The following is a 27708-nucleotide window of genomic DNA, read 5'->3' as shown; positions in this document are numbered from 1 at the left end:
TGGTCCAATCCTTTAGTGGCCAGGAGACAATGCACAAGGAAAAGGTTTAAAAAAATGAATCAACATTCAGTGATTCTCCCCTACCAACCTTGCCAGCTTTTAGGTTTCTTGTTAGTAACACTTTTCTTCTGCATCTTCACTCTCCCACCTGCTTCTGGTTGAATAGATGATCAAACACATAAATAGCTTCCCCGAAGTTGGGGTAGAGTTATAACAAGCATAATACTGTAGAGTGGTAGCTTATCAGCTACTAACTATATTTACATATAGTTAAATGAAGTTCTAAATTTGGCCTTAAATTCCTCTGAAAGTGTGATTAAATCTGCTGCATCATGTAAGTGCTTTTAAAATACTTACATCTTCTCCTTATTAATGTTTTTGTACTTTTGATGTTTAATGCTGCATTAAAGAAACTGATATTGTGATCTTTCATTTTCACAGCATGTAAAATATGGCATGTTCCCAACCTCTAATTTTATTTATGTTTTGACTTTGAAGTGTTTGCTGCTTTTAGTGGGAAAACATTTAAACTGAGAATTTGTGTATTGACTAGTGATAGCCAACTTTAAAATTGATGTGGGAGTAAATCATCTTTACTAACATAAGAGAGATAGACTACACTATTATTCACTATTATTCTTCGATTAAACAGTGGATAGATATTTACAAAATATGGCACAGCTTTTCTCTACAGATTTAGTTCTCAAATAGCCACAGGGGAATTGTTAATTACACAGCACTTATACTATTATCTCTAGAATATAACTGGTCAATGTCCTAATTAGTGAATGAGAAGAATTCTTTGGCCCTTGGTAAAATTATAGTTTAGGCAGCTTTCACCCATAAATTTCTTTTGCGTTTCTTCTGGCTTGATGTAGCACGAAGTGTTGCAATTTAAGAACAAGCTAAACTTTTTTCTGAAATGTACTGACAAGACTGGTGCATATTCGATGCAAGACGTACTTTCCCCTTCTGATTAAAGCTGATAAAGCATCACCTGAGAGAGAAGGTACAGAACAGAGTCTAATTTTGCATTTCAAGGAAAATGGAGTGACACAAACATTCAGGAAATACAATTTGTGGGAAGATGATGCAGGAGTAGGATTTGAGTCCACACTGTGAGGAGTTAAGATGTTCAGAATGTAAAGCAACAGAAACATGAATGTTGAATTGCTTTCTCAGGCTACTAGAGAAGGCAGAGAAACTGAATTTATTTTGTATAAAGATTTTGCTATATATTAGCGAAAATATTCCTACCTATTTGGTAAGTGAGTCATGCTGAAGCTGAAAAATGTTATCCATTAGTGGTTAATGTGAGTTAGACCAACGTATGTCTGTGCAGCACTCAATCCTACTTCAGTATTCAGAGAGTGAAGTTAGGTCAGTTAAGGCGCCTTCTAGCCCTGCAGTTATATGATTTAAATAACAAAACCTTGTCTTTACATACCTTCGATGAGAAGCATAATTTCCAGTAATATGCCCAGAGCCATCACACCCAGGGGTGGGACACCTAGAATAACAATGGAAGAGACACCCAGAAGTTACTGACAGGAAAGATGTAACTGCCCATTTAAAAATATTAATTGGCTCAGTTCTTGTTTCCTCAGGAGCCAGCCTTTGGGATCCCTAACCACTGCTAGACCTGGGCTTAATTCCACACCAGGGACAAACACAGTTTTTCATTCATAAAATGTTTTTGTTTGCTACTCCTCAGCTGCCCATTCCAGTGCTTCCTGGATATCTCAAGTACTGGCAGATTAGTGGAGATTTCCCAGCAATATGACATCCCTACACCACCAGGAGCAAGTCGAATTGACAGCAAATGGACTATCCCCGTGCTGTATGCTTAGGTGGTGGCTAACATTGCAGTGGGTAATTTTCTTTTCCACTGGAGCTATTGCTCTAATCACTGCACAGTGTCATGAGGTCACACCTCATGGTGAAGAGACCCCTTCACATCTCCATGAAGCAAAGAAAACGCCTAAGAAAAATGAAAGTGTGTAGACAGGGAAGTAATGCTAGCCTCTTGCAGAGACATGGTAAACCCACCCAAACAGTACCAAACACCAAGCTACAGCACCAGACAAAAATGTTACAGCCCTCAGTGGAATTTCTAATAGTGGAATGACATTAGAGCCATCAAAGAAAATGGATGGATTTTTCTACATTGCAAAGATGATTGCGATCACCACAGAAAACGCTACATTATAATGCTAAATAAAATCATTAGCTGGTATTTGAACTGCTATACTAAATCACAGAAAAGACAAAGAATTAATTTATATGCATTTTACTGAACAGATAAATGCTACATGAATTCAAAAAAGTAACTTTTCTTGAGCCTGAGTTTTGAATTTTAGCCATGCTATTTAAAGCTTCATTTGGAGAAAGCATTCAAATTCAAAAAAGCTTGCTCACAAATTCAGATATTACATTCTATAACATCAGATTTCCATAACACTGTATTTTTCCACTATTTGAATCAGGAGTTCATAGAGACTTTGACTTTCACCCTTTAGTTACGTGTGTGCTTTCCTCAAAGTTGGTCCATACTGGTAAGCTTTTATTTCACAAGGTTTCTAGAATAGACTTGAATATTTCTTAAAACCAGTAAAGAAGCAACCCAGAGTTCAGTGCTAGGGAGTTGTCATGTTCCGTTAAGATGAATTTTAGCTGTTTTAAGCTAGTAAGCATTACCTACTTCTGAGGAGCTCAGTAGGGCCAAACTTCAAACATGATTATTCCTACCTTGAAAGACATAAATTAAACTTTATCTTATTCAATGAAGTTTCCATATAATCTTCATCTGGACCAGTTTCGTTACTCTACAGAAAACATCAAAATATGGTAGCAGTTTGCTGGTAAAACTTATGGGGTTCCCTACAACACTAAGTTTCTCTTCTCCATCCCAAACAGGCTGTGCACTTTGGAAAAGAAATCTAAACAATGTGTTTAGAAACAATCCTCTTTCTCTCTTTGTCTTTGCACAGGACCAAATATATTACTGTGATCTTGCAGGAAAGATGTATTAACATAGCTCTTAAAGACCAACATACAGGTTGACATTACACATCAGTCTTTCTTCTTATAGAAAGATAAAGCCTTTAATTTCTGCAATGGATCCTTCTGATACCAATTAGGTAAAACTATGATCCTGGATAAAGAAGTCATAACTCAGTCTGTATGCCACTTGCCCTTTCTTGGTTGTGGTTGCACATGGCTAGAATAAGCTTTGGTTACTTTAAAAAATAAGCGGTGAGGGCATCTAACATGAAGGGTCTTATAATTTAAATACTCTCTATCTCGCTATATATATATATATATATACATATGTGTTCTCATTTTTTTTAAGCAAATGTTTTGAGCTCTACAGAGAGTCAATCTTTTGTTTCATATGATTTTTTTATGTGATGTAGCTTCAGCAGTCTCCAGTGCCTATTTCCATCAAGACTAGCTGCATCACTGAAGCCTGACTAAAGCCCCTAGGATGCTGAATCATAATATATGGGGAGAATTAATTAAAGGAATTGACTAAATTTTGGCTCTACATGTCTACAGCATTTAAATGAATAAAGGAGAACCTGGAGCTATGGGACTACTCTTCTGCAGTCTGTCTGGGGTGCTACAAGGATTTCTTCTTTATCAGCCCATGATTTGAAGCCACCATTTCCCTCTCCAGACTTTCTATCCTTTTCAGGATAAGCCATTAGCAAAAAAGGAACAATTTTTTTCCCATCTTTTCCAAAACTTTTTGTTACAGGCAGCATGATTAATAGTGTCTTAACAAAAAGGATTTATAAGATGCACCAGTATATCCCATCCATCCATCTTAAAATAAGATCACTGCACCTCAACCGTTTGGACAGTCTTACACAATTTAAAAACTAGCTTATTTCTGTGTAATTAAAAAAAAATTAACAACCAAAGTAAAGAAGAAATCATCCTGCTGTAAATTGAATTGAGTATCTTCAGAAATGGCTTTGCACAGTTCATATCAGTTAAAAAATGTACTTTTGATTAAATCAGATAAGGTCTGTATGTTGGCAAGGATTTCAGAAAGTCCTTTCAAATTTTGATTTTGGCAATATAATATTTGTTTTCAAATCTCAAAAGTTTATATATACTTTCATGTAATAGACAAAATGAAAGTTTAGTGCAGTTGGTAAGAACATTTTAAAACCCTGGAACACTTATATTTCTGCTGTTTCCATTCTGTGGGAAATGCTCTCAACAGTGTGACACACAGGATGCAGATATGCAGCAATCTGTTACAACTATGAAGCTGTTTATTGTTTATTTGTGCTATTGGAATTGGGAGTCTGTATTTTCCAAATGTCTGAACATATGTAGGACATGCATACACCTAACTACTTTGCTATAATTTACTACCTATACATATATGACTTAATTATAGTACAAACAACAATGCCAGAAAAATGCACTGCTTGTAAGAGGCAGGTGATGTGAAACTCTTTGAAAATGACTATCAGAGTATGTGGAAAAAGAAAGCTGCAGTTCTCCTTGCTTATTTAAAGCAAATCTGTTTTGGCAGGATCAGAAACACATTCGTAGAATTTACATAATAGCTTATTGTAGCACAGGAAATACTTTAGTACTGTAATGAGGGAGGTGACAAAAGGAACTGACTGTGTGAAGAGTGAAGTTCAGGACATAGAATACTAGCACTTGACTACAGATGCAGGGCATCCAGCAAAAGAAAGGGCTTGTCAGAAAAGGGGAATGCAGTTAGCAGTGCCTTGATATCCCATTCATTTCACAGATCATCTCAGAGAAGCATTTTTTGGGAAAATAAGCAGAAACAGGAAGTAGGGCAAGCAGCAGAACAGCAACAGCTGTGGCAGCTGGATTCAGTATTTGGCTTAGATTCAACAGCAGGAGAAAAAAGGGTGAGAGTTAAACTGAGAAGTATACACTTAAGCTCTGCTACTGATTCCTCACTATGGAAAGATTGAAGGTGTGCAGCAGTTAAAACAAACTTCTGGCAGAAGAACTCAGGGAGGTTTCTGAGACTGGGAAGGAAGTGGATGCAATGCCCAAATGAACTCTGGGAGGGTTTTTCCAAATGCCAGTGGTTAAAAGTCTTGTTGAAACCTCAGCTCACAAGACTGCCCCAGCTCTCACCAGCACAGGGCACTACAAATAAGACCCATAATTAAACCTACATTCCTAAGCTTTTATCTAGGTCTACAGGAGCAAGATAAGCTTACATGTAGTGTATATACTTAGTTACAGCTTTACTAGCATGAGAGCAAATAGAATTTTACACAAAGTGCAAAGACAGAAGTGCAATAGTTTCCTTCTCATTATTGTACATGACTGTGGCTGACTTTTTCAAATTATTTTAAAACATAAATCCAAAACATAGAGATAAAGCAAAGACATAAAAAGTTACTTCAATATTTTTATTTTTGTACCAAGGATATAGGCTCCCATGGAAAAGAATTAAACCATCAGTTTCTCTCACACTGGCCAATTGCAACGAGTTCCTACAAAATACCTTTCATGACCCATAAACTGATGGATCAACACTAAAGACTGATGTTTACTGTTTACAACACTTTGTACCTACTAAGTTTTGGATCCAGTCTTCCCTTGTGAACACATGTATCAAAAAATACAGTCTATCAGAGATAATATCCTATGAATCACTAATTAATCATTTAAAGCAGATGTAGCTAGCAAAAGAAAAATCATATTGAATTGAACAGGGGAACAAATCTGGAAATGGTGCAGAAATTCAGAATGGTTCTTCCTAATGTTCCACACTGCAAAAGAACAGGGATTAATAGAAAATTATATCTTTCCCATAGCTTTATTTTGACCATGCTGTCAATCTCTATAGTAGAGGTGCGATTTTCTATTGAAGATTCAGAAAGACTAGAAAAATATAATTGTTTCCTGTGGGATTTCTTCATAGCAGAATTTTTTATTGTCTGGTGGTTTCCAGCTATTTGAGATTCTACTTTATTTGACTGAATCACCAGGAATGGAATTCACAGGTTGGGAGGCTGGAAGACAGACATGGTAACACTTGCATTTCTGGTTTTGTCTGAAGATCTGAGAGTATTTTAAAAACATCAGTGGAAAGGGGAAGAATTTGGCAGAGGAAAATTGGACAATAGAGTCTAAATTACATAGAAGAGGAAAATACGCTAGAAGAAGCTAGTAAATTCTTATTCACTGTTCTGTTTGCAGCTAAAATGCTGTATATCTTCTGAAACTACATGTAGATTCATAAACAAATTATTGCAGGGGTTTTTTTGTTTGTTTTGGTTTGGTTTTGGGTTTTTTGTGGGTTTTTTTCTAGTGAGATAGTCCCAAAACAAAAGGTTACAAAAGTAAAATTGTAAAGAAATTGCATTTGCAGTTCCCTGAATTGAATATGTGAAAGAGGAGGAAAAAAAGGAGAAGGCAAGAAAGAGAAAGGATGAGAAGAAGGTCTGTCAAATTAAATACAAGATTTTTTGCGAGGTATAGTAGGTTTATTGAGTGTCTATCCCTTTACAAGTTTGAGGGCTTGTCAAAAACTACAGGTTTGCAGCTCTTAACAAACAAGTCCTCTTTTTAACTAGCTCAGAGGCCAAAAGAGAGAACAAACTTTTCTCTAGTTCCTTCCTATGCCAGTCATCACTAACCTTCAGGGAGCAGTCCAGGGTGAGAAACAGCATCATGAACAGAGCTTTGTGGTCCTCAGTACAGATTTTTGGCCACAGGTGTGTCAGTAAGAGCCAGTGTTCTGGCTATTGTTATGAAAACACCTCTTTAGCAGGAACTGGACAGAGAGCAGCAACTCATTTTGTCTTTACTCTTCTTAGTAGTCAGAGCAATGCCTCCCAGCCATTACTGTTCTAGCCAGCTCTGTAAAAGCAATCTGGATATGTAAACCCGTAAAATACTTATTTCCAGTCCCAGGTATTTTGGTAAACTGTCAAGCTCTAATTAAGTATGTGAAGTGGGAATGCTGCTGATTCTTTTCCTCATGATGACAGAGAAAAGCTGTTGTCTGTTCTAATTCCAGTAGGAACACAGATATTTTCCATTTTAATCCTGGGGTTTTTATTGTCTATTTTTTACCATAGCATTTGATTTTTGAATTCCAGTGATGATACTTTTATTTGAGGTCTAGACCAAAACCCTCTACCTACCCAACCTATCTATGAATTTGCAATGAAAAACAGTTTTGTTAGGATGGATTTATTTTCCCTTAACTTTCCTCAGAGAGGTGCCATATCTACATACTTCTTGTATTTCACTCATTCCATTTTCTTTCCTGGTAACTTTCACTGTGTTTTCAACCATCTTCCTGAGGTGAAGCAAACACCTCTACTTGCTTTTGCTCCATAGTTTGCTTTCCCTCCATATTCCTCTCCAGCACTTCTCTGCTGCATTCTACTCCCTTGTTTCCCATATCCTTTTCTTCTTGTCTCTTCTTGCAGCTTTAACATTTTCTCTCTCTCTCTTTTGCTTCTTTTTTTTCTCTGTTCCCTTTGGCTGATGCATTCGATCTCTGTTCCTCCCCCATCTTTTATCCTTTCATGATCTCTAATAACCTTGAAGTCGATGTTTCTTTCTTCTTTCCTCCTTCCTCTTTGTTGTTTTTTCCCATTATCTTTTCTTTCATCACCCTTCTTGTCCTCCTGCTCTTTTCTCCCAGCTAATTTTATCATTCCTGCCACCTGCATTGCTTGTGGTCCTCTCACATTGCTGAAATGACTGAATACACATTCTGCCCTTGTGTCAGAGGAGAAAGTGCTGTGTGTGAAACCCTAATACAGAATTTATCACCTGTCAAGACTTAATGAGTCATTTTAAGTATCTTGCCCTCATTTTTTTTTTTTAATTGAAGTCTTGTGAGGTTTATCACTGGCTTCAAAAGGAGCTGAACCAGGCTAACACTGGGCACTTCTGGAAATTGCATTCAGAGCTCATTTGAGCTCATTTGGATTGGTTCAAGAGGCAACACAAACTCTATGGGACAGTCACACAGATAATGAATATTTCAGGAGATTTTACTTCTCTGTTTTCATATTCAAGGCTAAACTTATGTTCCAATCTTCAAAAATGTACCCTATAATGACTGTGCAAAGTCAGTCCTGTATAAATATCAAAGTTTCATAAAGATGCATTGTAATCCAAAAAAATTAAAGAAGTTAAATTTAGATTCATATGTTAATTATTTCCTTCTATTTGTTCTAGCTAGAAGGAGTATTTAAGCACAGAAACTTAGTTTTAGCAAAAGTCCCGAATATCACTTTTCCACATGTAAAATATTTCTAGCATTTCTCACTTAGCAGAATGCTACTGATATGACAGGTTTCACTGGAGGTAATAGGGAAATTTAAATGCCAACCCACAGCAGATATAAAGGAAGAAGATTTCAGGAAATTACAAGAGCCAGCAAAACAAAAAAAATGTGGTGGAATGGCAAATGGGTGAATTAATTTTTTTTTTTTTATCTTTTCTGGGGTTTTTTTTTGGCATTGTATCCAATGCAGTTCCAGTGGGAATGGGCAGGAGAGCAGGGAGATCCAGACCAGGATCCCTCCTGGTGGAGCATTACTGAGCCCTCTCAGAAGACATTGGGAGAAGTAGAGATTGGAGATTGGAAAGAAGTGTAGAATAGAAAGATTTATTGTTGCCACTTTTACTGTACAGTGTTTCTATCCATGAAGTAACAATGCCAGGCCTATGGAGCTAGTCCAGGCATGAGACTAAAATAATTTTGGCTCAGAGGCTTCATGGAGTAACTTCAGTCTCTTTTATCTCTGTAGAGATTGCTCTGTCTCTTTCTCTTTGCTGCTAGAAATCCCCAGCAACTGAATGGTTCTGAACTGGGGCGTGCTGACTGCATACTCCTCTCCTCAGGTAAAATTTAATTAATTCCCTGATTTTCTGCATGTACTATTTTTTCTGTTGTTAGCTGCTGCTATTATCTGTATTGCCTTTCTGCATTTTTTGAACTGTGTCAGAAAGAACTTGGCATGTTTTTTAATTACACTGAAATCCATTTATCCTATAAGCAGCCTAAAATGCATCATGCTGGCACATAAAATATTTCCGTGCACTCGAATGCAGATACACACAATGTGTTTAAATTAATTATACTGCTTCAGAAAAAAATATTCCTGTGCCTGTGCCTTCCATTACCACCTCTGCATGCTGCCTCTTTTGCCACCAGTCAGGACTTCCCAGCTTCCCAGCAGCAAGTGCCATGACGTGCTGCCCGCTGTTCTCACATCTAGCACCAGCACATACTCCCTTAACATGCCAGTTGCCAAAGGCAGGGTATGTGCCTAATGTGAAATAGCTTCTGTGCACTACCCAGGGGGTGCTCTGTGCTCAGAAGATGCCAGGGGGAAGCTGTGAATCAGTTCTCCCCCTGGGCACCTTGCCCATACTTTTTATCCTGCCAGCATCGCCTGCCTTGGAGGCAGCACCGGGCAGCTGCAGATCCCCTCCCTGCAGCAGAGAGCACTTCCTGGCAGCAGGGATGAATCAGTTCCAACATATGCAAATTCAGATGTTCATTTCCAAACAGCTCAGCCTTTGGAAAAAAGCTTCATTTGTATGTGAAGGAATAACATAAAATGATGGAGGCACAGGGAGAAATGCAGGAGAAGACAACCTTAAGAGAACATGCCCTACAACTAGGAACAAAGCCATGCAGATTCTCTTGTCTCCTAGCAGCATTTCTGTAAGCCTGTGCTCAAAAAAAAAAAAAATCAACTCAAAAAATTAATCAAAAACCCTTATGGGCATTTTATCAGTAAATGTATGTGGATACATTTGTCTCTGAAGGATAATATCCCATTCCTGGTTGATCTATTACTATGGGAACCAGTAATCCTCTCAAGAATATCTGCCACTCAGTCACTGCACAGCAAGATTGGTCCAGGTTTGCAAAATAGCCAGTGACATGATTTCTATAGCTCCCAGCATGTGACAATGGGTCCAAGTGAAGCACTTGAAGACAGTAACAGAGGTATAAAATTTGGTGCTCTTCACCTTAAAAAGTGTCTTCAAAAGCTCATATAACCAGCTTAACTTTTCTGTTTATGATGAAATTGAGAGTTTTAGCTCAAAATTAAATTAAAATTAGGCTGAATGTTGAGTACTTTGAAAATTCCCTCTTTAAACAGGTAATTTTTCCCTGATAAGAAATGAACACTATAGTCAGTAACCTGCTGGTTACCTTGAACACATTAAAATTATCAATAGAGTAATTCTTGAATTTTCAACTCCGTGCTGTTGCCTCTCCCACGCTCTGCTCTTCTGTACTTTGTGTATCTTGTTCTAGGTAAAGCAATTAACAGAGTGTTTGATGGGCACTGTAGTATGGGCAGCACCTTGAAGCTGCCACTTTCTGTGAGTTTCCTGGAAGTTTGGAATTACTTCAAAATCTATGAATCTGGAATACTCAAAAAGGTCAGCATCACAGCAAGGAATGCTGAGAAAAACTGTCAGATTAGGATTGCTAAAAGGAGAGGAAAAAAAGATTACCAGCTTTCATGTAGTCTGTGGCCATAACAATCCACTGAAGCTGTTGTCAGGAGATTGGGCACAAGTCAGTAGTAGCCATTCCTTAGGTGTTCTATTTATCTGTTTCTTGTTCAAGTTGTGCATGCATAAACAACAAAGAGAAGGGTTCCACAAGATCACAGGAAAGGAGAGAGTTCGATCAAATGTATGGGGGAAAAAAAAAGGCTGAGTGTGAAGTATGAAAAGAAAAAGAGCATGGTGAAAGTGCAATTTATATGTCCTTCTTCAAAATGGTGTATCTAATATAAGTATGAAAGACCAAGCTTATAAAATACTTCTAGACCTATTAAAGAAAGAAGCAAGTGTCCTGCCTCTAAAGTGAGTTCTCTCAGCCTAGTATTATGGCAAAGCCATAAATCCATAGGATTGTAAACACCTGGGAATTCTCTGGGAAATATATCTGGGGCAGCATGAGGGCTAAGATGTTTGTAAAAAAACCCCAAGCCCATTAAAATAATCCAGGTGACAAAAATGGGTAATGGGTAGGGATTTTTCTTCATTATTATCAGCTTGTTTCTTACACTCCTGTTTCAAAAGAGCAATTAAAAAGATGATTTTCAGTGCATATTTGGAAAGGTAATGTAAAAATAACAGTTTGGTGTAAAACGTTTAGGTGACTAATTGCATCTTAAGGCTGAGACTTCTTTTGCTCTACATGCAGCCGCTGCATTGTGCTCACTACTAACCTTGAGAAGCTCTATTGTAGCATGAAGTTCCTTACACTGGATTGCTTTTTACATGTTTTCTGCATGCCTGTGTTTCTCTCCAGAAACATATATCATCCAGGGACAGGATAATATTTGGATAAAGGGAGCAAACCCAGAAGTTTCACTTTCCCAGACAGACAAAGCAGAGATACTATTTTCTATTTTGGGGTGAGGCATCCCCAGCAAGTGAGCAAAATACTCCAGTTTTCATTTCATGAAAACAAGCAGCTTTTTCCCTCTAGGCTTTAAAACATTCGTCAGAAGCCTAAGTGAAGAAATATGAAAATACTGAGTGTGAATTATATCAGACTGTGAGAGGCAGTCTGGTCTAGTAAGAAGGCTAATGAAAAGTGCAGCTAAGGGAAATCCAGTTTTGTTACTGATTTTCTGTGTGACTTTATACTGATTCTTGAAACCCTCTAAGATTTGCTCTAATTTTTCATGTGGCTGACTTTACACTCATGCTCCACACTGAGTGCTAACTTACCTCAGACACGCAGTAAACATATTTAATTCTTACTGAAGGAAAAATCCCTAGTGACAGTCTAGTTATGAACCTGTCTGCAAGGAGGACAGTTGGGCATTACCATAGTTATGGTCATCCCTGCAAGTATTCCGTAATACTGCCTTGAGGTAGACTCTGCTGGTAGACACTGGGCAGACAAACCAGATGCAATGAATAACAATTAGGAAGGTACAGTTTCCTCCCCAGCACTCAGAACCACAAACACTAAGGTGCAGATTTGGACAAGACATTGCCAGATGGTTTTGTACCTGAAGGACTTGATATTCAAGACTAAGGAAGTTAGCTTCTTCAGTTAGTTTTTCATTCTTATGAAAAAAAAAAAGTGTAAGGTAATTGTACCGCTGTCTACAAATCCCTAACAGGTTGGTGTGGTGAAGGCAATAACAGAAGTTTTCTCAGAGCTGCACAGCTGAAGGACATCCAATACAGGGATAAAGTTCAGCATAGGAAAGCCAATTTATTATAAATGAAAAAAACAAACAAACCCAAACATCAGTCTGGTCAAAGACTGGAATAGTTGTGGGAACTCTAATCTTGGCAGCACTCACAACTTGACCGGACAAGGTCCTAAGCAACCTGCTCCAGCTGGACTTGCTCTGAGCCGGAGCATAGACTAACAAACATTTGGATACCCCTGGCTACATGATTTTATGATTAGGTAATGCATCTTAAAAGCTGTATCAGAGAGAATACAGTTTGGCCTCCTATTGGCAGTACAGATGCAGCCTTTAGATAGAGACTCTATTCCAGAAACATCACGCACTCTAATTTTTCCTTGATTTCAGTCCCTTCTGGATAGTTCAAGTTTCAACCACCAGGAAATTTATCAGTGTCGTTTTATGTATTCAAAATATTTGTGATTTCTTTGTATTTGTACATGTTCTTCTCAATAAATGAAAGTGATGATTTTGAAGTCCAGCTTGCAGAATTAATGAATGCTCAGAAATTCTCAGTGAGGTAAAAACAAATATCCTCATCAGTGAGAGGGACTGTGTACTCGAGATAATACTTTCAGCTTCTACTCTGGGCATCCATCTGGCTCTGCTTTGGAGTATCCTGCTCCCCCTGAAAGGATGCTGCAGCTGTCTGGGTAGCAGCAAAAGAAACAACAGAGCTTTTAGTACAGTATTCAATAACCTGAAATTGGTGTCATTTCACCCTAACCTGTCAGAGTGGATGAGGCAGTTTACACATTATGAGAACAAAGGAGACATCCCTTCAGTGAGGGCAGGAAACTCTGATAAGACCATTAGAACTGTTTCAAGCTAATATCATCATTTTTCTGTTGTAATCTGAGACTGTATTGAACAGCACTTAAATAATAATTCCAGCTCCATACAAATGTTCCAAGGTATCAATAAGTAGAGCACTTGAGAATAAATTGTGCTTTTCATTGTCGTGGAATATGTTCTCATGTCTTTTCTTACTTTGGCCCTCCTTACTTCCTTATCAGAGTTAACAAAGGCAGAAAGTCCATGCTTTTGTACAATTTCCCCCTCCGCAGCTCCCATAGGATGAGGCAGTGTAAGCTTGGTTTATACTGTAAATATCTCATGAAAGAGCTACAGGTTTGCAGTCTGAGAGCTGCAAGAATAGTTTCCCAAGCAGCTGCACAGTGAGGGAGGTTGCAGGTTCCAGCCAGGGATAAAGCTCTGTTGTACCTCAGGGCACACAGCTCCCATGCACTGCAGAGGTAGCAAAGCAGCTCTCAGTGAGAGGCTAACTTAGCCTTACACAACTTTTACAAGAAGGTTTCCCTCTGACTTTTTCAAAGCAATAAACCTTTTTTCCAAAACCGCTTCCTGTTTTAGTGTGCTTATAGTCAAATAAGCCTTAGAATGTATTTACTGCTCCTTACTCTAATTGACTTGGTTAGTGTTGATACAGACCTTGTCTAAACTTTGATTAATACTTTTCTTTTTCCAGGCGGGTGAGGAAGAAACATAACTTTCTATGTGAATGTTTGCGTTTTCTAGTCAAATTCTGCCAAAGTATTTTTAAGAAAACACTATCCTTGCAACCATTCCTGCTAAATAAAAGCCCTTTGCCAAGGACTTGGAAGAATATCACATGGGACAGGAACCTAGCTGCAACACAAATTCTCAGTTTTGATTAGCTAAGAGGTTGGGATCCTCAGCTATACATGACATGGAAGCAGAACATCTTAACCTTCTTGCATGAAGTAGAGATAGGCATAATTCCACTCAGCACCCATTCAGACATAGGAAAACCACTAATTTTAAGATGAATACAGGATCTCAGGAAGGTCAGCTGTGGAATAAGTTATCCAGCAAACTATATCTTACAGAAATGTCTCCCACATATACTTCCCATTGGCAACTGGGAATATATAGTTGTCAACTGTATCTTTTGCACAGAATGTAATCCTTTGGCAGCATCTTTAGAAACAGCCAATTTCCCCTTTACATGGTGAGAGAAGCTTATAAGAAAAATCAATCCTTGGGTAAGTATATTATTCATTACATTTACTTTACCTTTGAATGGAAGTATCTTCATTGACATAAACAGATAAAAAGAAATTTTTCTTAGCCTTTAAGACAATCCCACTACCTTCTGAATTTTAAGATGGAATAAAAATATTTTTGAGATTTTTCTTGATTAGATAAGACCTTATATGAACGTATAAACACATCTGGTCTGTGGTACATTAGCGTTCACAAGAATTTTGCAAAAATTGGAGATATGTGGTTCTGATATGTTTCCTTATTAGAACTTGTGAATCAGTAGCATATACTCTGACTTCAGTAGAGTTAACACAAAAATTTGTAAAAATGAAATAAAATCAGTTAAATTATTATTAAACATATAATAACAAAAAATTAATATATTAAACTGTTATTCTGGATAACAGTTTCACATTAAAAATGCAGAAAATTACTTCTCATTTGTATTGAATATCAATAATTTTTAATTACAGAGGTTTATTCTATCAAATAGAATTCCAACAAAAGTTAAGAACTTTCTTACCAGTTCTTGAATAATTAAATTTTAAAAATACTCTTTTCTTTAAAAACCAATAGTGATGGGATCCTTTCTATGACAGTATCAACCTGAAACTGCTTTTGTCAAGTCGAAGGAGCACAAACTCTACATTGAATTTGGCCTTGTAATATTGTTCTCACTCCATTAAAAACATGTTATTAACAGAAAGCTTTCCAAAGTTGCAGAACATAATCTTGGGTCCAAAGCTGGCTAAAGACAGTGGGAGGTGTTCTGTCGACCCAGCTGCCCAGGGATGCTGTGAGTGCCCCATCCCTGGAGGTATTTAAGGCCAGGTTGGATGGTTTTGAGTTACCTGGTCTAGTGGAAGGAGCCCCTGCCCATGGCAGAGGGGTGGAACTAGATGGTCTTTAAAGTCCGTTCCAACCCAAACCTTTCCATGATTCCATGATTCTATTACTTAAAAAGATTTCAAATTATGTCTTAGTAAAGAATTAGAAACAATAAAAGGACTTTTTATGTAAATGTGAATGTTAAGGATTAAACCTTAGTTCATTTAAAATAGCAAAGAGAAATATTCTTAATAACTTAATTCTTTCAGATTCTTCACACTCAATTCACAAAAGTCGTATTCCGTGTTATTCAAAAGCAAGGCCCTTGCCCCTCCTTCATTATACCTACACTTATAGAAAATACTTACGCTTTCCTGACAGATGTTGCTTGATTAGTGCATCAGAAGAAAACAAATCACCACCTACAATGGTTCCTGGAGAAGCCTTGAGGAAAAACCCATGATCTATCATTTATAAAATTATTTAGTTATTTCCATATAAATTTTATCATCCTCCAGAGGTTTTTTCTGTAATTTTTTTACAAATGTTATTCATGGAGAACAAAACCAGTGAGTTTTCTCTGCAGTGTCCAGTATATCTATGCAGTGTCTAGCATAACATTTGAAGCTTTTAAATTAAAACTTATTTGTGAAATGCTCAGCAGTTTCTGAATTCACTTCCTATTAAAGAATAACTCTGGGATTTGAAAGAAAAAATACAATTATTTTTAAGAAATAATAAAGATTTTCTTTATTTGTCACCTATTGTCTGACATCATGTCTGATTCATTACTGAAATAGGGATTCCAGTCACAGAGTAAAAAACTAATGTTTTTACATATTAAACTCTGAATTCAGCATTCAATAGATTGCATTTAATGCAAGGTCGTTTTATTTTGTTTAGCTATCATCACTTTACACAAGAAAACAAAAAAATCCTAAGTTCATAGTTTTAATGGTAAAAGGAGTAAGTTGTGGTTTTGTAATTGTTCTTTAGAATACTTTTGGTGTGCACCATGTAGAAGTGCCAGACTGGCCTAAAAAAAGTGGTTCTCTACCTGTAAAAAAGAAAAGAAAGTCTATGACTTGGTTTTCTTATAAACTGCATCTGTATGTTTGGATTAATTTCCTATTTAACATAGAAGAAAAGTACTTGGGTATGCAATCTCTTCAGAATAATTTCCAGTTCTTTTAGTTGATCATATGCCTTCATAATGATGTTCCCATTAATTTGCAGTCTGAAGATTTGGAAACTAGGTTCTGTTCATCTCGGTGTACTTCTAACTCTGAAGCCTGAAGAAGGCATTTTAAATATGACTGACTGACTACTTTACAGCTCATTATTCGAATGAAACTCTATCAATATTATAACTCTGGAGACTACATCTTAAATATAATTTATTCAGATTCATTTTTTGAAGGGTCTGGTTTTATTCCTTTTTTCCCCACAGTCTAAAAAATAATACCTAATCATAGGAATGTGCTTATACATCAGTCCTCCTCTGCCTCTTATTACAGAAAACATATACTGCTGAAGCTGAGTACAGTGCAAGCACAGTCAAGCATACAAAAAATAATTGTGGTAAAGTACTCCTCAAAATTTAAGGTTGTTTCATACAACTGAGGCCATGCTGAAAGAGCACAGTGTTGTTATCTGTGGAAGGAGAGAAATCAACAGACTTTGAAGCAGTGGAAATTCTGTGTGTGTTAGAGTAGAAGAGCAGTTTTAACATGCAGATGAGCAAATGTAAATTCCACTTACTGGGAATACAAAAATATTGTAAAAGAAGATTATGATGAGGTGTTTATGAGGAATATGGGATATTTTAGATATAAAACATTGATATAGATACTACAGTGCTGCAAAAAATGTGTGCCACATATAGTCCCAATAGCACTGAGATAAAAGTAAAGGGATGAACTTAACTACATGGCAAAATCAGATGTTACTGTGCAGATACAGACACCACATAATCGAGTTAGCAACTGGCCATTATAAGAAATCAAATAATGTAAGGAATTTTGTAACTTCAAAAGATTTAAATAAGGCAATCAAACATGAATGCTAGCCCAAGAGAGTAGCTGAGGGCATCTGCCCAGATCATCACTGTTGTATCTTAGCGTAACTCTTCCAAAGGCAGTGGAGCTATGCTAATTTACACCAACTGAGGATCTGGACAATCATGTCTAGGACTTCAAGTGGCAAAATTACTTTTATTTCGGGATATATATTAAAGGGTTTTGGCAAGTCTGACCAAACACAGAAAGTGCAAACCACTGAATTTTTAATTCCCCTCTTAGCAACTGTATAGTTTATGCAACTTCCCATGGGGATCGCCTCAGCACTTGGGATATACCACAGCATCATGTTGCAGATCTTTGCAGATCTGGATGGAATGAGTAATTGGTTATGATCTGTTGATTTGAAGCAAAAATGATCAACACCACAATGGGAGTCTGCACAATTACCAAATTGTGCCAAAGAAAAGACCCTTGAATTGATTACAAGCAAATGCCAGGCTGAATGAGATTAATTATGTAGGACAAGTTCAATGACAAAGAAGTATGACCAAACCCAAGGAAGACAGAGGCAACTGTACAAATGAAAAAACTCCAAGACAAGAAGGCCTTAGAGAGATTCATTGGGCATATTAACATAGCTAAACAGATTCATGTATAGTTAATAACAATTAAGTGCTCCTCTCAGAATAGTTGCTTAGAAACTGCACAGTATGGCACTAGAATGACTGACAAGAGAAAAGCTTTGAAAATTAAAACAAACCATCAAACAAACATTCACACTGAAATATCTGGTGATTAGTGAAGAGCTAAGAACTAAAGAGTGTATCTTCAAAACTGCCTAAGTTGTTATTGCAGACACTGAATTCTAATTTCAAAGTTAGGCATATAGAAGTTACAAGGATGTGGATGCCCACCACTTACATTCCTTCTAAAAACGAAGTTTAGACTCTTCAAGTCATAGAGGTTGCTTTGAAAAAATTGCTCTAATTCAGTGACTGTTTATCTGAATTGAGACTATTTTGGTAATAAATGAGTGGCAAATGGTTTTAAATATTGATTAAATATTTATTGATTCAAATCCAAACAGTAAAAAAATACAAGCTACTCTTATCTTTTGTTTTGAATAATTAAGTATATAAAGAAACAGGCCATGAGCTCTTTGACTGTTGTAGATACCACTATGCAAAGGAAGCCTCTCATTTCAGAGCATTTCATAGCATTGATAACTTACTAAGGCCCTGATTCTGCAAGGTGCTTCATGCAAGCAATTTTGTGCCTGCATGGAACATTTCACAGCATCAGAGATACTGATATACTGGTATTTTACGGAGCTTTTTAGAGAGTACATGCTTTTAAGAGTACCTCTGAGTAATGAAAACAATGATGAAGGGTCTCATGTAAACAAAACTCAAGTTTTTTCCATTTCAGAGACAAAAGTTGACAAACTTAAGTGAGAAAAATGGAATGACTCAACCTTACCGGAGTCTGAATGAGTTATTCTAACAGAGAAAAAAGCCCAGCCACTTCCATATGTAAAACTTATTGCGACTACAGAGATGAAGTTGCTGCAGATGATGGGTTTCTATACAAAGGACATTATCATAACACCACACAACATGAGGTTGGAAATGCTAGGTATAACCTACAGTGCCCATTTGAGTATTGAGAAGTGCAGGAACAGAGCCCAAGGTGTTCTGTTCTGGCCAGGCATGCATGCTGCCATCAAAGATAAGGTATCCAAGTGGAAATCTGCAATAAATACAGGAAACAAAAATGCAAAAAAAAACCCACTGAAACCACATAAGATTCCTAATTTCACTTGGCCCAAGGGTTGTTGAGCAAAATGGGGGAGATTATTCCTTATAGGTGAATAAATAATTGGGGATCTATGTTCCTTGGTTTTATTTTTAATAATTTAAATTAGACTAGCACACTAGCTTGCAATTTAAGAACACATCAAAAACTACAGTTTGTTCAGGTTTTTTTTTACAACAACATTGCAGGTAAATTAATAAAACACTATCATTTACAAATGGCTCACTTAAGCACTTTTTAGCATTTCTCCAAATACATCACACCTAGTTCTTGCAATCACATTTCCTATACAAAAGTTAGCTAAAGCATCAAGGAATTTCAGAAAGTGTCTGCAGATTCAAAGGATACATACTTAGCATCAAAGGAGTATTTCAACTTAACACAAGATTACTTACTAGGCTCAACAACCTTAGTATTCAAAAAAAAAAACCTGTAATGACAACTTCTATTAAGTTTCCATGTAGGGAAAAAAAAAAAAAAAAAAAGACATAAACAACAGGAGTAATAAGGTGATAATAGGAATGGAAATGGTCATTTCTCTTGCATCAAAGAGTAATTTTCTAAGATAGAAGTGAGTGAAAACTACGTAACAGGTCTCAGGGTTGCTGCATTCTTATAGGAGGACAGATGTGACCTCAACAGGAAAAGGGAAGGGGAAGGTGGGAAAGAGAAGGCAAGGCAAGGGATAATACTTCTTTGCAGATGAAATAACAAATGCACATCTCGGAACTGAACCTCAGAAACACCCCAAGTGGAAAACATAAGATGTAGGTGGAGAATTCACCCCAGCAGGCAAACAGAATTCTGCATAAACAACTGGTTTGAGCACATAAAGTGACTGTATATTGGGAAAACTATCAAGGCTTAAAATAGTATTGGCACTGGTTAATGTCCAAGAAAAATGTGGTAACCTATCTAAAGAGGGAAATGTTTCTGTGGTGTTTTACTAATAGGTCCTAATAATTTTTGTCTACGCATTTTAAATTTATATTTGGAGAGGGCCTATTTTTTACCAGCTGACTACAGCAAGGAGGAAAAATGCTACTCTTTTCCAGTAATATTTCATTTTATATATTAATCAGAATAAAACTAACAGAAACTTCTCAGTTTCTGGGAGGCTGTCTCTTCTTCCCAGTTCTTGCTGAGCAGATTGCAGTAAAATCACATCAGTAAAAATAAATAATAGACAACATATTAATATAGAAGAGTTTCCCTAGAAGTATGAGGTAAGGATATCCTTTCTATCACAAAAACACTGTACTGCATGGAGTTGTTTTTCAAGAAGTATCATGGCTGAAAGGGAGAGGTTCAGAGAAGTTCACTTTTCTATGTGAATGCTGCCAGGGTGACACCCCTTAGAACACAGGGATGAGTGAAAGCAAGTCAAGAGAAAGAGTAGAAGAACACTAAGAATATTGAAATCACTGTGGCAGAATGACATGGAAAAAAGATGGAGGCACAGAAAATTTGACTTTTACTTTATTGTGCAGAACATGCAAAAATAGACTGAGCTCCTCATTTAGAGTTAAGAAGAGATGTGGGAAACAAAAGCTCTTAGGTTTCATTGTAGTAAGGGAAAGCAGACTGCACTTGCCCCTCTATAGGAAATACCAACAGACATCCACCACAGAAAACAAGAAAATCCACACAGAAGCTTTGGGACTGAAGGACTGGGATACTACAACAGTATCAGGAAGTATCCGAACTTGTAGGCACCTGGTTGAACTGGAAATCTTCCTGCAGATCAGATTCTTCAGAATAAGCAATAATGGAATTGTCTGGCAGAAAATTGACTCAAGACAACAAGAGTAGATGTTGAGGATGGGATATTTAGTTCCACAGCAGACCAAGCAAACACTTAGTTACCTATATACATAAGAGGTGTGTGCGTATATATATATATATATAAAATGGCCTTTGAAAAACCGATTATTTTTACATCAAAGTAGCACTAAGTAGAAATAAGTTTGTCACTTTCTGGGGGTCTCTGGTGCCTGGGTTCTCAGGTCCCCACATTACAGGACACCAATTAGAAATTCTCACAGTAAGCTGTGTTTTACTGGGATTGATTCACTGATCAACAAAATGTGTCCTTTTAAAACAATAAGCAATTTTAGCTTTGGATTGTTGAGGGGTTTATTTTTTTTGTTTGTTTTGAATAAGATTTGAAGTGCTTCAAAATGTTGTTTTGAACGGTATTTCTAATTCCACAATGTTATTACAATTTAGAAGTAATTGCAACTGTTTGAAAAACCTGCTATGATAAGGAATAAATAAAGAAAACTGGTAATAAAAAGCCCCTTGGTAAAATCACCTGGAATTTGGTTTATGAATACTTTAATATTGGTAGCTGCCACTGGGTGGGCTGTTAACTGCTTTCACATCATAGTTAACTTTACTCATCAATGCAATGTTCCTATGTCCTTTAAAAATTAGTTGCTTTTCACAAGTACTATAACCAAAATCTCAATACTGGAAAAGTTTGTTTCCTTGTCAGATATTGATTACTTCAGACAGCTTTAAAGCCATCAAAGCCATCAACCCTTTTTTTTTTTTTTTTTTTTTTTTTTTTTTTTTTTTTTTTTTTTTCCCCCCACATAAGTAACTGATAATTAAAGCAGAAGATATTGTTCTGTTATTTGGAGATCATTGACCAGGCTGTAACTGCTTTAGTTTGCTGACAAACTATACACAAAGGCTCTCACCTTTCTATTTGACCTTTGGGTGAAAATGAAAAATTGTGCAACCTTCATGGTAAACCTGAGCAAGAACCCTTACAGATGAGAAACACGGGCAATAAAGAATAACTATGCTGACCCTGGAGCAATTTAATTGAAAGTTGCACCACTATTATTCTGAGAGACAGGAAATGTGAGTAATGGAATCTTGGAGCCACAACTTCCAAAATGTAATACAGTAAGCATGACTGTTAAGCAAAATAAACATTTCTCTAACCTTTTAGGATTCTTATATCATTTTGATTGTGAATATTATATGAATGATACTATGAATGTTATTTGAATATTAATGAATATTGTTTGAAGTGTTTGCTATTTTATATTTTAGTTGAGATGAAAAAAAAACTCAGTGTGTTAGCAAAATTTCAGTTAGAAACTGCATTATACATTATTTGTACATATTGTAAAATATACACAAAGAGATCATGTATCAGTAAAATCTGGTATGAAGGCTTTACCAGCACATGTGTGATATTTGATACATGATGAAGCCACAAAAGTATTAAATCCTTCCACATTATGCAGTCCAGAAATATTATTCCTACCCTGTACTATTCTTCTACTACACTATCAATTGTTCCCTGCACCCTATACATTAAACAGGTATTTGCCAAGAATTTTACAAAGGTTGAAATCTTTATGGAAGAATGGAAAAAACTACACTGAAAACCTGAACAAGGACTAAAAGATGAAGAGGAGATGAGAACAGTACAGATTGGTAGGGACAGGACAGAAGGGATCCCAGCTTGGATTATAGGTAAAAAATGTGTATACATTTCCCTCTACAGCCTGGGGCAGAAGCCATGGTTACTGATTCTCACTACTCTTCTGCTGTCAGCAAATATGTGTGAAACATCCCAGCAATGCTCCCCATCTCCTCCTGGTGCTAGTCCATGCAGAACACTAAAGCTTCCACTGCTTTTGGCTATGACAGCACCCCAGGCTATAGAGCAGACACCAAAATTCTCCATGGTGTCTGGTGGCCTGACAGATGGCCAGTAGTGTCCCTTACTATGGAATTTCTGCTTCTTTTCAGCTTCTACTTCCTCGTTTTAGAAATAAGGAAATTATACTCCCAGACCTCACACACAGAAATATAACAGATGTAAATGAAGTACTTCACAGTTCAAAAATTTCAAAATCAAATTCACTTATGTAGCTTTGGTTCAGCTGCTTTGTGCACGCACATTACATTTACATGATCACATCTTCTTCCATCTTAAGCAGAGAACAAGAGCATAAATGAGAGCTGTATAAAGGATGCTGCCATCCATAGGACTCCTACTTTCCTGGTTTCAAATATATGTGGGAAATGCTAAGATGCTTTATTTCTGTCTCTGTACCAACTTCACAGGATGTAAAGACAGAAGACAATAAAATATAAATGTGATGGAAGCAGGAGATGGGCTGATCAGACAAGGGAGCTTGAGGCAGGGAGCAATGTAGAAAAAATGATGAATAAAAACTGGACAGAGTAAATGGGCCAAGTGGAAGCTGGGACTGATCAGAGTTTTGGGGTAGGAGAAAGGACAGTGAGGCTGCTCTGGAACTGGACTCTCCTCTTTCTTCAGAGTTCATCCGTTTTCACAAAGGATCAATTACATTACACAGATCTGCTAAATTCCCGTAATTCCAAGGAAATTCAAGGATTTGAACATATACAGTTCTCTACAATATGAAGAACTGACAAATTCAGTCCTACAAGTATCCAACTGAGCAATCAAAATTATAAACCTAAATTTTCTGGTTTAAAATGAGGATCATACCGTATTCAGAATATAACTGCAGATGAAAAAAATTTCTTTTATAACTAAATTAATTAGGAAACACTCAGATGTGATGGTAGTGACAAATGTGTGAGTGAACTAATAGGTCTATCTTCAGAGGGCAGTCTGAGAAAACCAGAGTGAATAACAGACAGGGCCTCACATGGGATAATAAAGGAAAAGAGAAGGAATTAATTAGTTGCTCATGCAATGATTACTATCTGCCCTGTGCAATGATTTACTTTGTTATCCTGTGGGAAAATATATGATCAGAAAACAAAGAACTGCCATATACTACAAACACAAAAGAGAACGGAGTTAAGTCAGCCTGCTTAAAATTCTGTCATTTTGGAACTTAATAGTTTTATGTGTTCAACTGGTATAATGATAACTGCTAAATTAATAATTTCTGCTAAAATTCAATAAATAATAGCTTTAAAATCTAAAAATATTACTTTAATAGCTTGTTTCTTTGCTTAGTAAAAGCTTGAAATAAGTAGAGAGAGTGGTGTGACATATAAGTGGGATCTCAAGTTTAGGCGTTCTGGGATTTTTTTCCTGGTTTCTACCAGGCAGCTTTGACTGCAGATGTTTGAGAAAAGCAGAGGAGATGAAGAAATTCAGAAACAGCTTCCTAAGATAAGTAGAAACCTTATAAAGGGATAAAACAGCAAAGTATTTGCTTAAAATATTCATGCTGCCTCAAGAGTCTTGACTATGTTTTGCTTATGTATTCACATTTTCTCAAACTTCTAGCATTTGACCCATCCCAGCCCAAAATCCAGGTCCAAATCTAAGTTCCTCTGAGGTGCACATGTCTTTTTCTCCTTATACTTAAATGTTTTTCCCTGATCTCATTTACATCCCCTTTTGCATATCACATATTCTTCTGGCAACATATATGAGCATGACCTAAACTAATAGTTTCAAAATATTTTTTTTACAGTGTGGGAAATCAGATGTAAATTTTGCATGTATTGTTTACCTCTAGAAACTATATTAGGTAAAACTAGAGAGCAATCTTACTCCAGCAGTTTTCTTATGCTTGCTTTCTTATTTTGCCCACAGTTTACATCAAGAGTTGTTTGGTATTTTTAATCACTGTATGTACTGAACTCTAGAAATGTATTCTAAAGACAGAATACTGCTAAGCAGTATGGCAGCATAAGGTATCCATTCATACTTCCCCTACTGCATTTTCCTCATTTCTTGTGAATATTTTTCCATCTTAACCAAATTACCAGCTCAGGAGCACCGCCCTGTCGTAGCACTAATAAATGCTTCCACACAGACAGTTGCAGTAGAGCATATGTGCAGGAAGACAGAGCAAAGCTAAGTCTCATGATTCTCTAACATCCACTGTTCAAAACTGTTACTCCAAAGAACTGAAAGGAATGCTAAAGAACTCATTTTAAGCAAGGGACAACTATGTAAACATTAAAAAACATAGTCACATGAGAAAATGCATTAGGCTGGTAGCAATGATACAAACCTGGGGAAAATTATGCAAGCGTTTGGAAAAAACGAATTGTTTTCCCTCCAACTGTGCCTGAGAAACTGCAGTGCTTTACTGCTTGTGTAAAAAGATGTGTTTCATCAGTCTAATTGTATGGGAATTTTCTGTTCTAACTAGCAAACTCAAAGTTCAGAAAAAGACTGAATAGGAATTCAGACATTAAGATGAAATTCCAGATGTTCTGTCTTTTGTCCATCCCTGTCACCTAATGGACGCAGAAAAGGACATACTACATAAACAGACTTATGTACAGAGCCCCCCCATATAGAATTTCTAGAGTGCATGTTCCAAGCAGGATCAGCCCCTTCTACAGCAGCTCTCCAGACAGAATTTCTGATTTCCGATACAACTTTACACAATTTGTAGTCAAATAAATATTTATAAAGAAAGTATTTGTTCTTTATATCTTACTTGAGTTCTTGTGAGCTTGTGGCCAGCATACTCCGAATGCTTTTGTCAGCCAAGGGACAGCCAGATAAACTGTAAGACATGGCAGGACATACAAGTATGTTAATCTTCTCATTACCTGAACACTCCCAAACAAACACAACATAAAAATTAAAAAGTAAAAAGTTTGTAATGCAGAAAAGCGATGGGGCAAGTGCTGTAATATTGAATTCTGTAATATAGTTAACCCTCTGAATATATTCAGTTATCAATATTACTTCCAAAATTACATACTGTAAATGTTCTTGTTTGTTTGTTTGTTTCTCTATGAACTAGAAAAATATAACAAAAATATTGGAGGTTCCTGGGTTAACTACTTCAATGCTTAAGGAATACTTTGGAAATTTTAGTAATCTATTTAAAAATAAAAGACGTTTATACAACACACAAATTAGCATGCTTTTAAGATCAACATGTATTACTCAAAGGGTTAACACATAGTTCAACGTTTTACTTTGACAGCATTGTTGAGGTAAGCTGAAAACAATAAATTGAAAAGACAGAATCCACCATGAAAAAAATGAAGTCACACCTTCTATGTGAGGCGTAATTACCAGTCACATGACCACTCCCATCACACCCTGGTGTTGGACATCTGCCACCAAACAAAAACAAAAACAGCCAAAATAGTAAGTATGTTTAAAAAAAAACTTTTAAAAGTTTCATTGTTTCCAGTTTAGCTGCAATGACTGCAAGGGGTTTTAAGCACCCTAATCGAAAAGCTGCAAAATGAACAGGTTTAAATGAAAATGGCGTCTCAATACAATATAGCATCATTTAGAACAAGCAAATACACGTTAGCTTATCACTTTACTTAACTGGCAGTTTGAAACATTTATATGCTGCAAATGTTGCATGCTCATACTGCAAGGCGTATATGTATTCGTTGGTTTAAAAAAAGACAAAGAGAGAAAAAGTTAAAAGGAGATAAATAATTTCACCTCACATTATGCTTACGTTATTAAATCCTTTTTGCTCTCTTTGCATTGAGGGTATTTGGGTTTAGGACTTGGGATTGTAACTTCCCCAGGATACCTTCTTTCTTCAAGTGCCTCTTGGAAAGGATCCAAATCTTCCGGCTACAGGCAAATATACACACATTAATTTCAGCTAGATAAGGTCAAAACTTACACAAAATAATGCAAAGCAGTCATCAGATGGTATTTCCTTCTTATCCTATTCTGACAGAGAAAACTAATGAAATTATTTTATATTATTTCATGTACTATTGAATAAGATTTGGATATTTTGATGACGTCGCAATAAATAAAATATGTAATTTTTTACAAGAAAAATAGAAAGTAAAAACTTCACCTTTTCCTATAGCTGTCATATTATTTTTCTCTAAAGACTCAGGTCTTTTCCCTAAAGTCATTGCAAATCAGAAGAAAGGCAAAAAAAGATGACTAAATGCAGTATCTTATGCATCAAAAAACCATCTTAAATAGCATTTTCAAGGATTTAGAACATCTCAAAGATGAAAAAGAAGCAATCTTAACATCTACACACAGAAGGTCAGTCTGGGACCAATCTCAATAGATCTGTCTGGCAAGACAGAATGATATAATTTGTAATTAACTTTAGTGATGTTCAGAACTTCAAACCCACCTATTTCAGGAATGCAGTGGCTGAATGCAGGGATTCAGGGATTCCTGCAGATGGTGCTATAAACAACATAGTAAAAGTAGGGAGTTCTTACTCCAAAAAAACACGCTGCTTCACCTCACATTTCCTTGCTAGTGACAAATTTCCTGCCAACTTCAGTGAAATTAATAGCAGAACTGTATCACCAAAGCTAGAATGCATTCAGGATATCTAGTGAAAATGCCACTTCGTTATATATTTCAAAGACACTGAGGATAGTTTTATGGTTTAATTAAAATTGGCAAGACATGTGCTACACACAAATAATTAGCCTAATTTTTGGCTATAAACCAAGAAAAATCAATCTCTTGAAGTCCTCGAAAAAATAAATTAAATTGAATGCAGGATTTTAAGAAAAATCCTGACAGAAAAAAGCAGCAGCACTGAGCCTTGTCAGCAGACCTATTCAGCGTCCTATTCTGTTTTGAAAAGTAATAAAAATTCACTAACATATTTTCTTTATTTGCGTCTTCTGTTTAAAGGGTTTTGCTGCTGTCTTGGTATTATAAGTAGAAAAGTAACACTGATTTCTTATATCCCTTCTTTGTATTCTTGAAAGAAAGTATTTCATTAATACAGGCTCTTACGCAGACCTACCAAGAGCATGTAAGTAATCTAGAAGATTAGTTGAAATAGTTGAAAGCTTACATTATACTCTGCTGCTTTGTTTAAATT

The 27708-nt window shown here is 36.5% G+C and overlaps 1 protein-coding gene and 1 long non-coding RNA gene across 12 annotated transcripts in view; one reads left to right on the top strand and one right to left on the bottom strand.

Moving 5' to 3' along the window:
* Window positions 1-27708, bottom strand: part of MYT1L (myelin transcription factor 1 like) — a 303376-nt gene that overhangs the window by 32477 nt on the left and 243191 nt on the right. For 6 of the 10 annotated variants that reach the window (XM_066314864.1, XM_066314863.1, XM_066314862.1 and 3 more), the window contains 4 exons: window positions 26347-26468; window positions 25922-25984; window positions 25354-25422; window positions 1448-1510 (listed from right to left, as the gene is read on the bottom strand). In XM_066314864.1, the coding sequence (XP_066170961.1) occupies window positions 1448-1510; window positions 25354-25422; window positions 25922-25984; window positions 26347-26468 (317 nt within the window). The remainder of the gene's footprint in view (window positions 1-1447; window positions 1511-25353; window positions 25423-25921; window positions 25985-26346; window positions 26469-27708) is intronic. The other 4 variants (XM_066314867.1, XM_066314869.1, XM_066314866.1 and 1 more) reach the window with 1 other exon arrangement.
* Window positions 256-10850, top strand: LOC136358817 (uncharacterized). Of its 2 annotated transcripts, XR_010743165.1 has the most exons (4): window positions 256-334; window positions 8793-8886; window positions 9789-10003; window positions 10319-10850. It is a non-coding gene; the product is annotated as an uncharacterized lncRNA (long non-coding RNA). The 2 variants fall into 2 exon arrangements; XR_010743166.1 differs by lacking the exon at window positions 9789-10003.

The sequence above is a fragment of the Sylvia atricapilla genome, chromosome 3, assembly GCF_009819655.1.
Source record: "Sylvia atricapilla isolate bSylAtr1 chromosome 3, bSylAtr1.pri, whole genome shotgun sequence".
Classification (NCBI taxonomy): domain Eukaryota; kingdom Metazoa; phylum Chordata; class Aves; order Passeriformes; family Sylviidae; genus Sylvia; species Sylvia atricapilla.
This window is presented reverse-complemented; position numbering and strand designations above follow the sequence as displayed.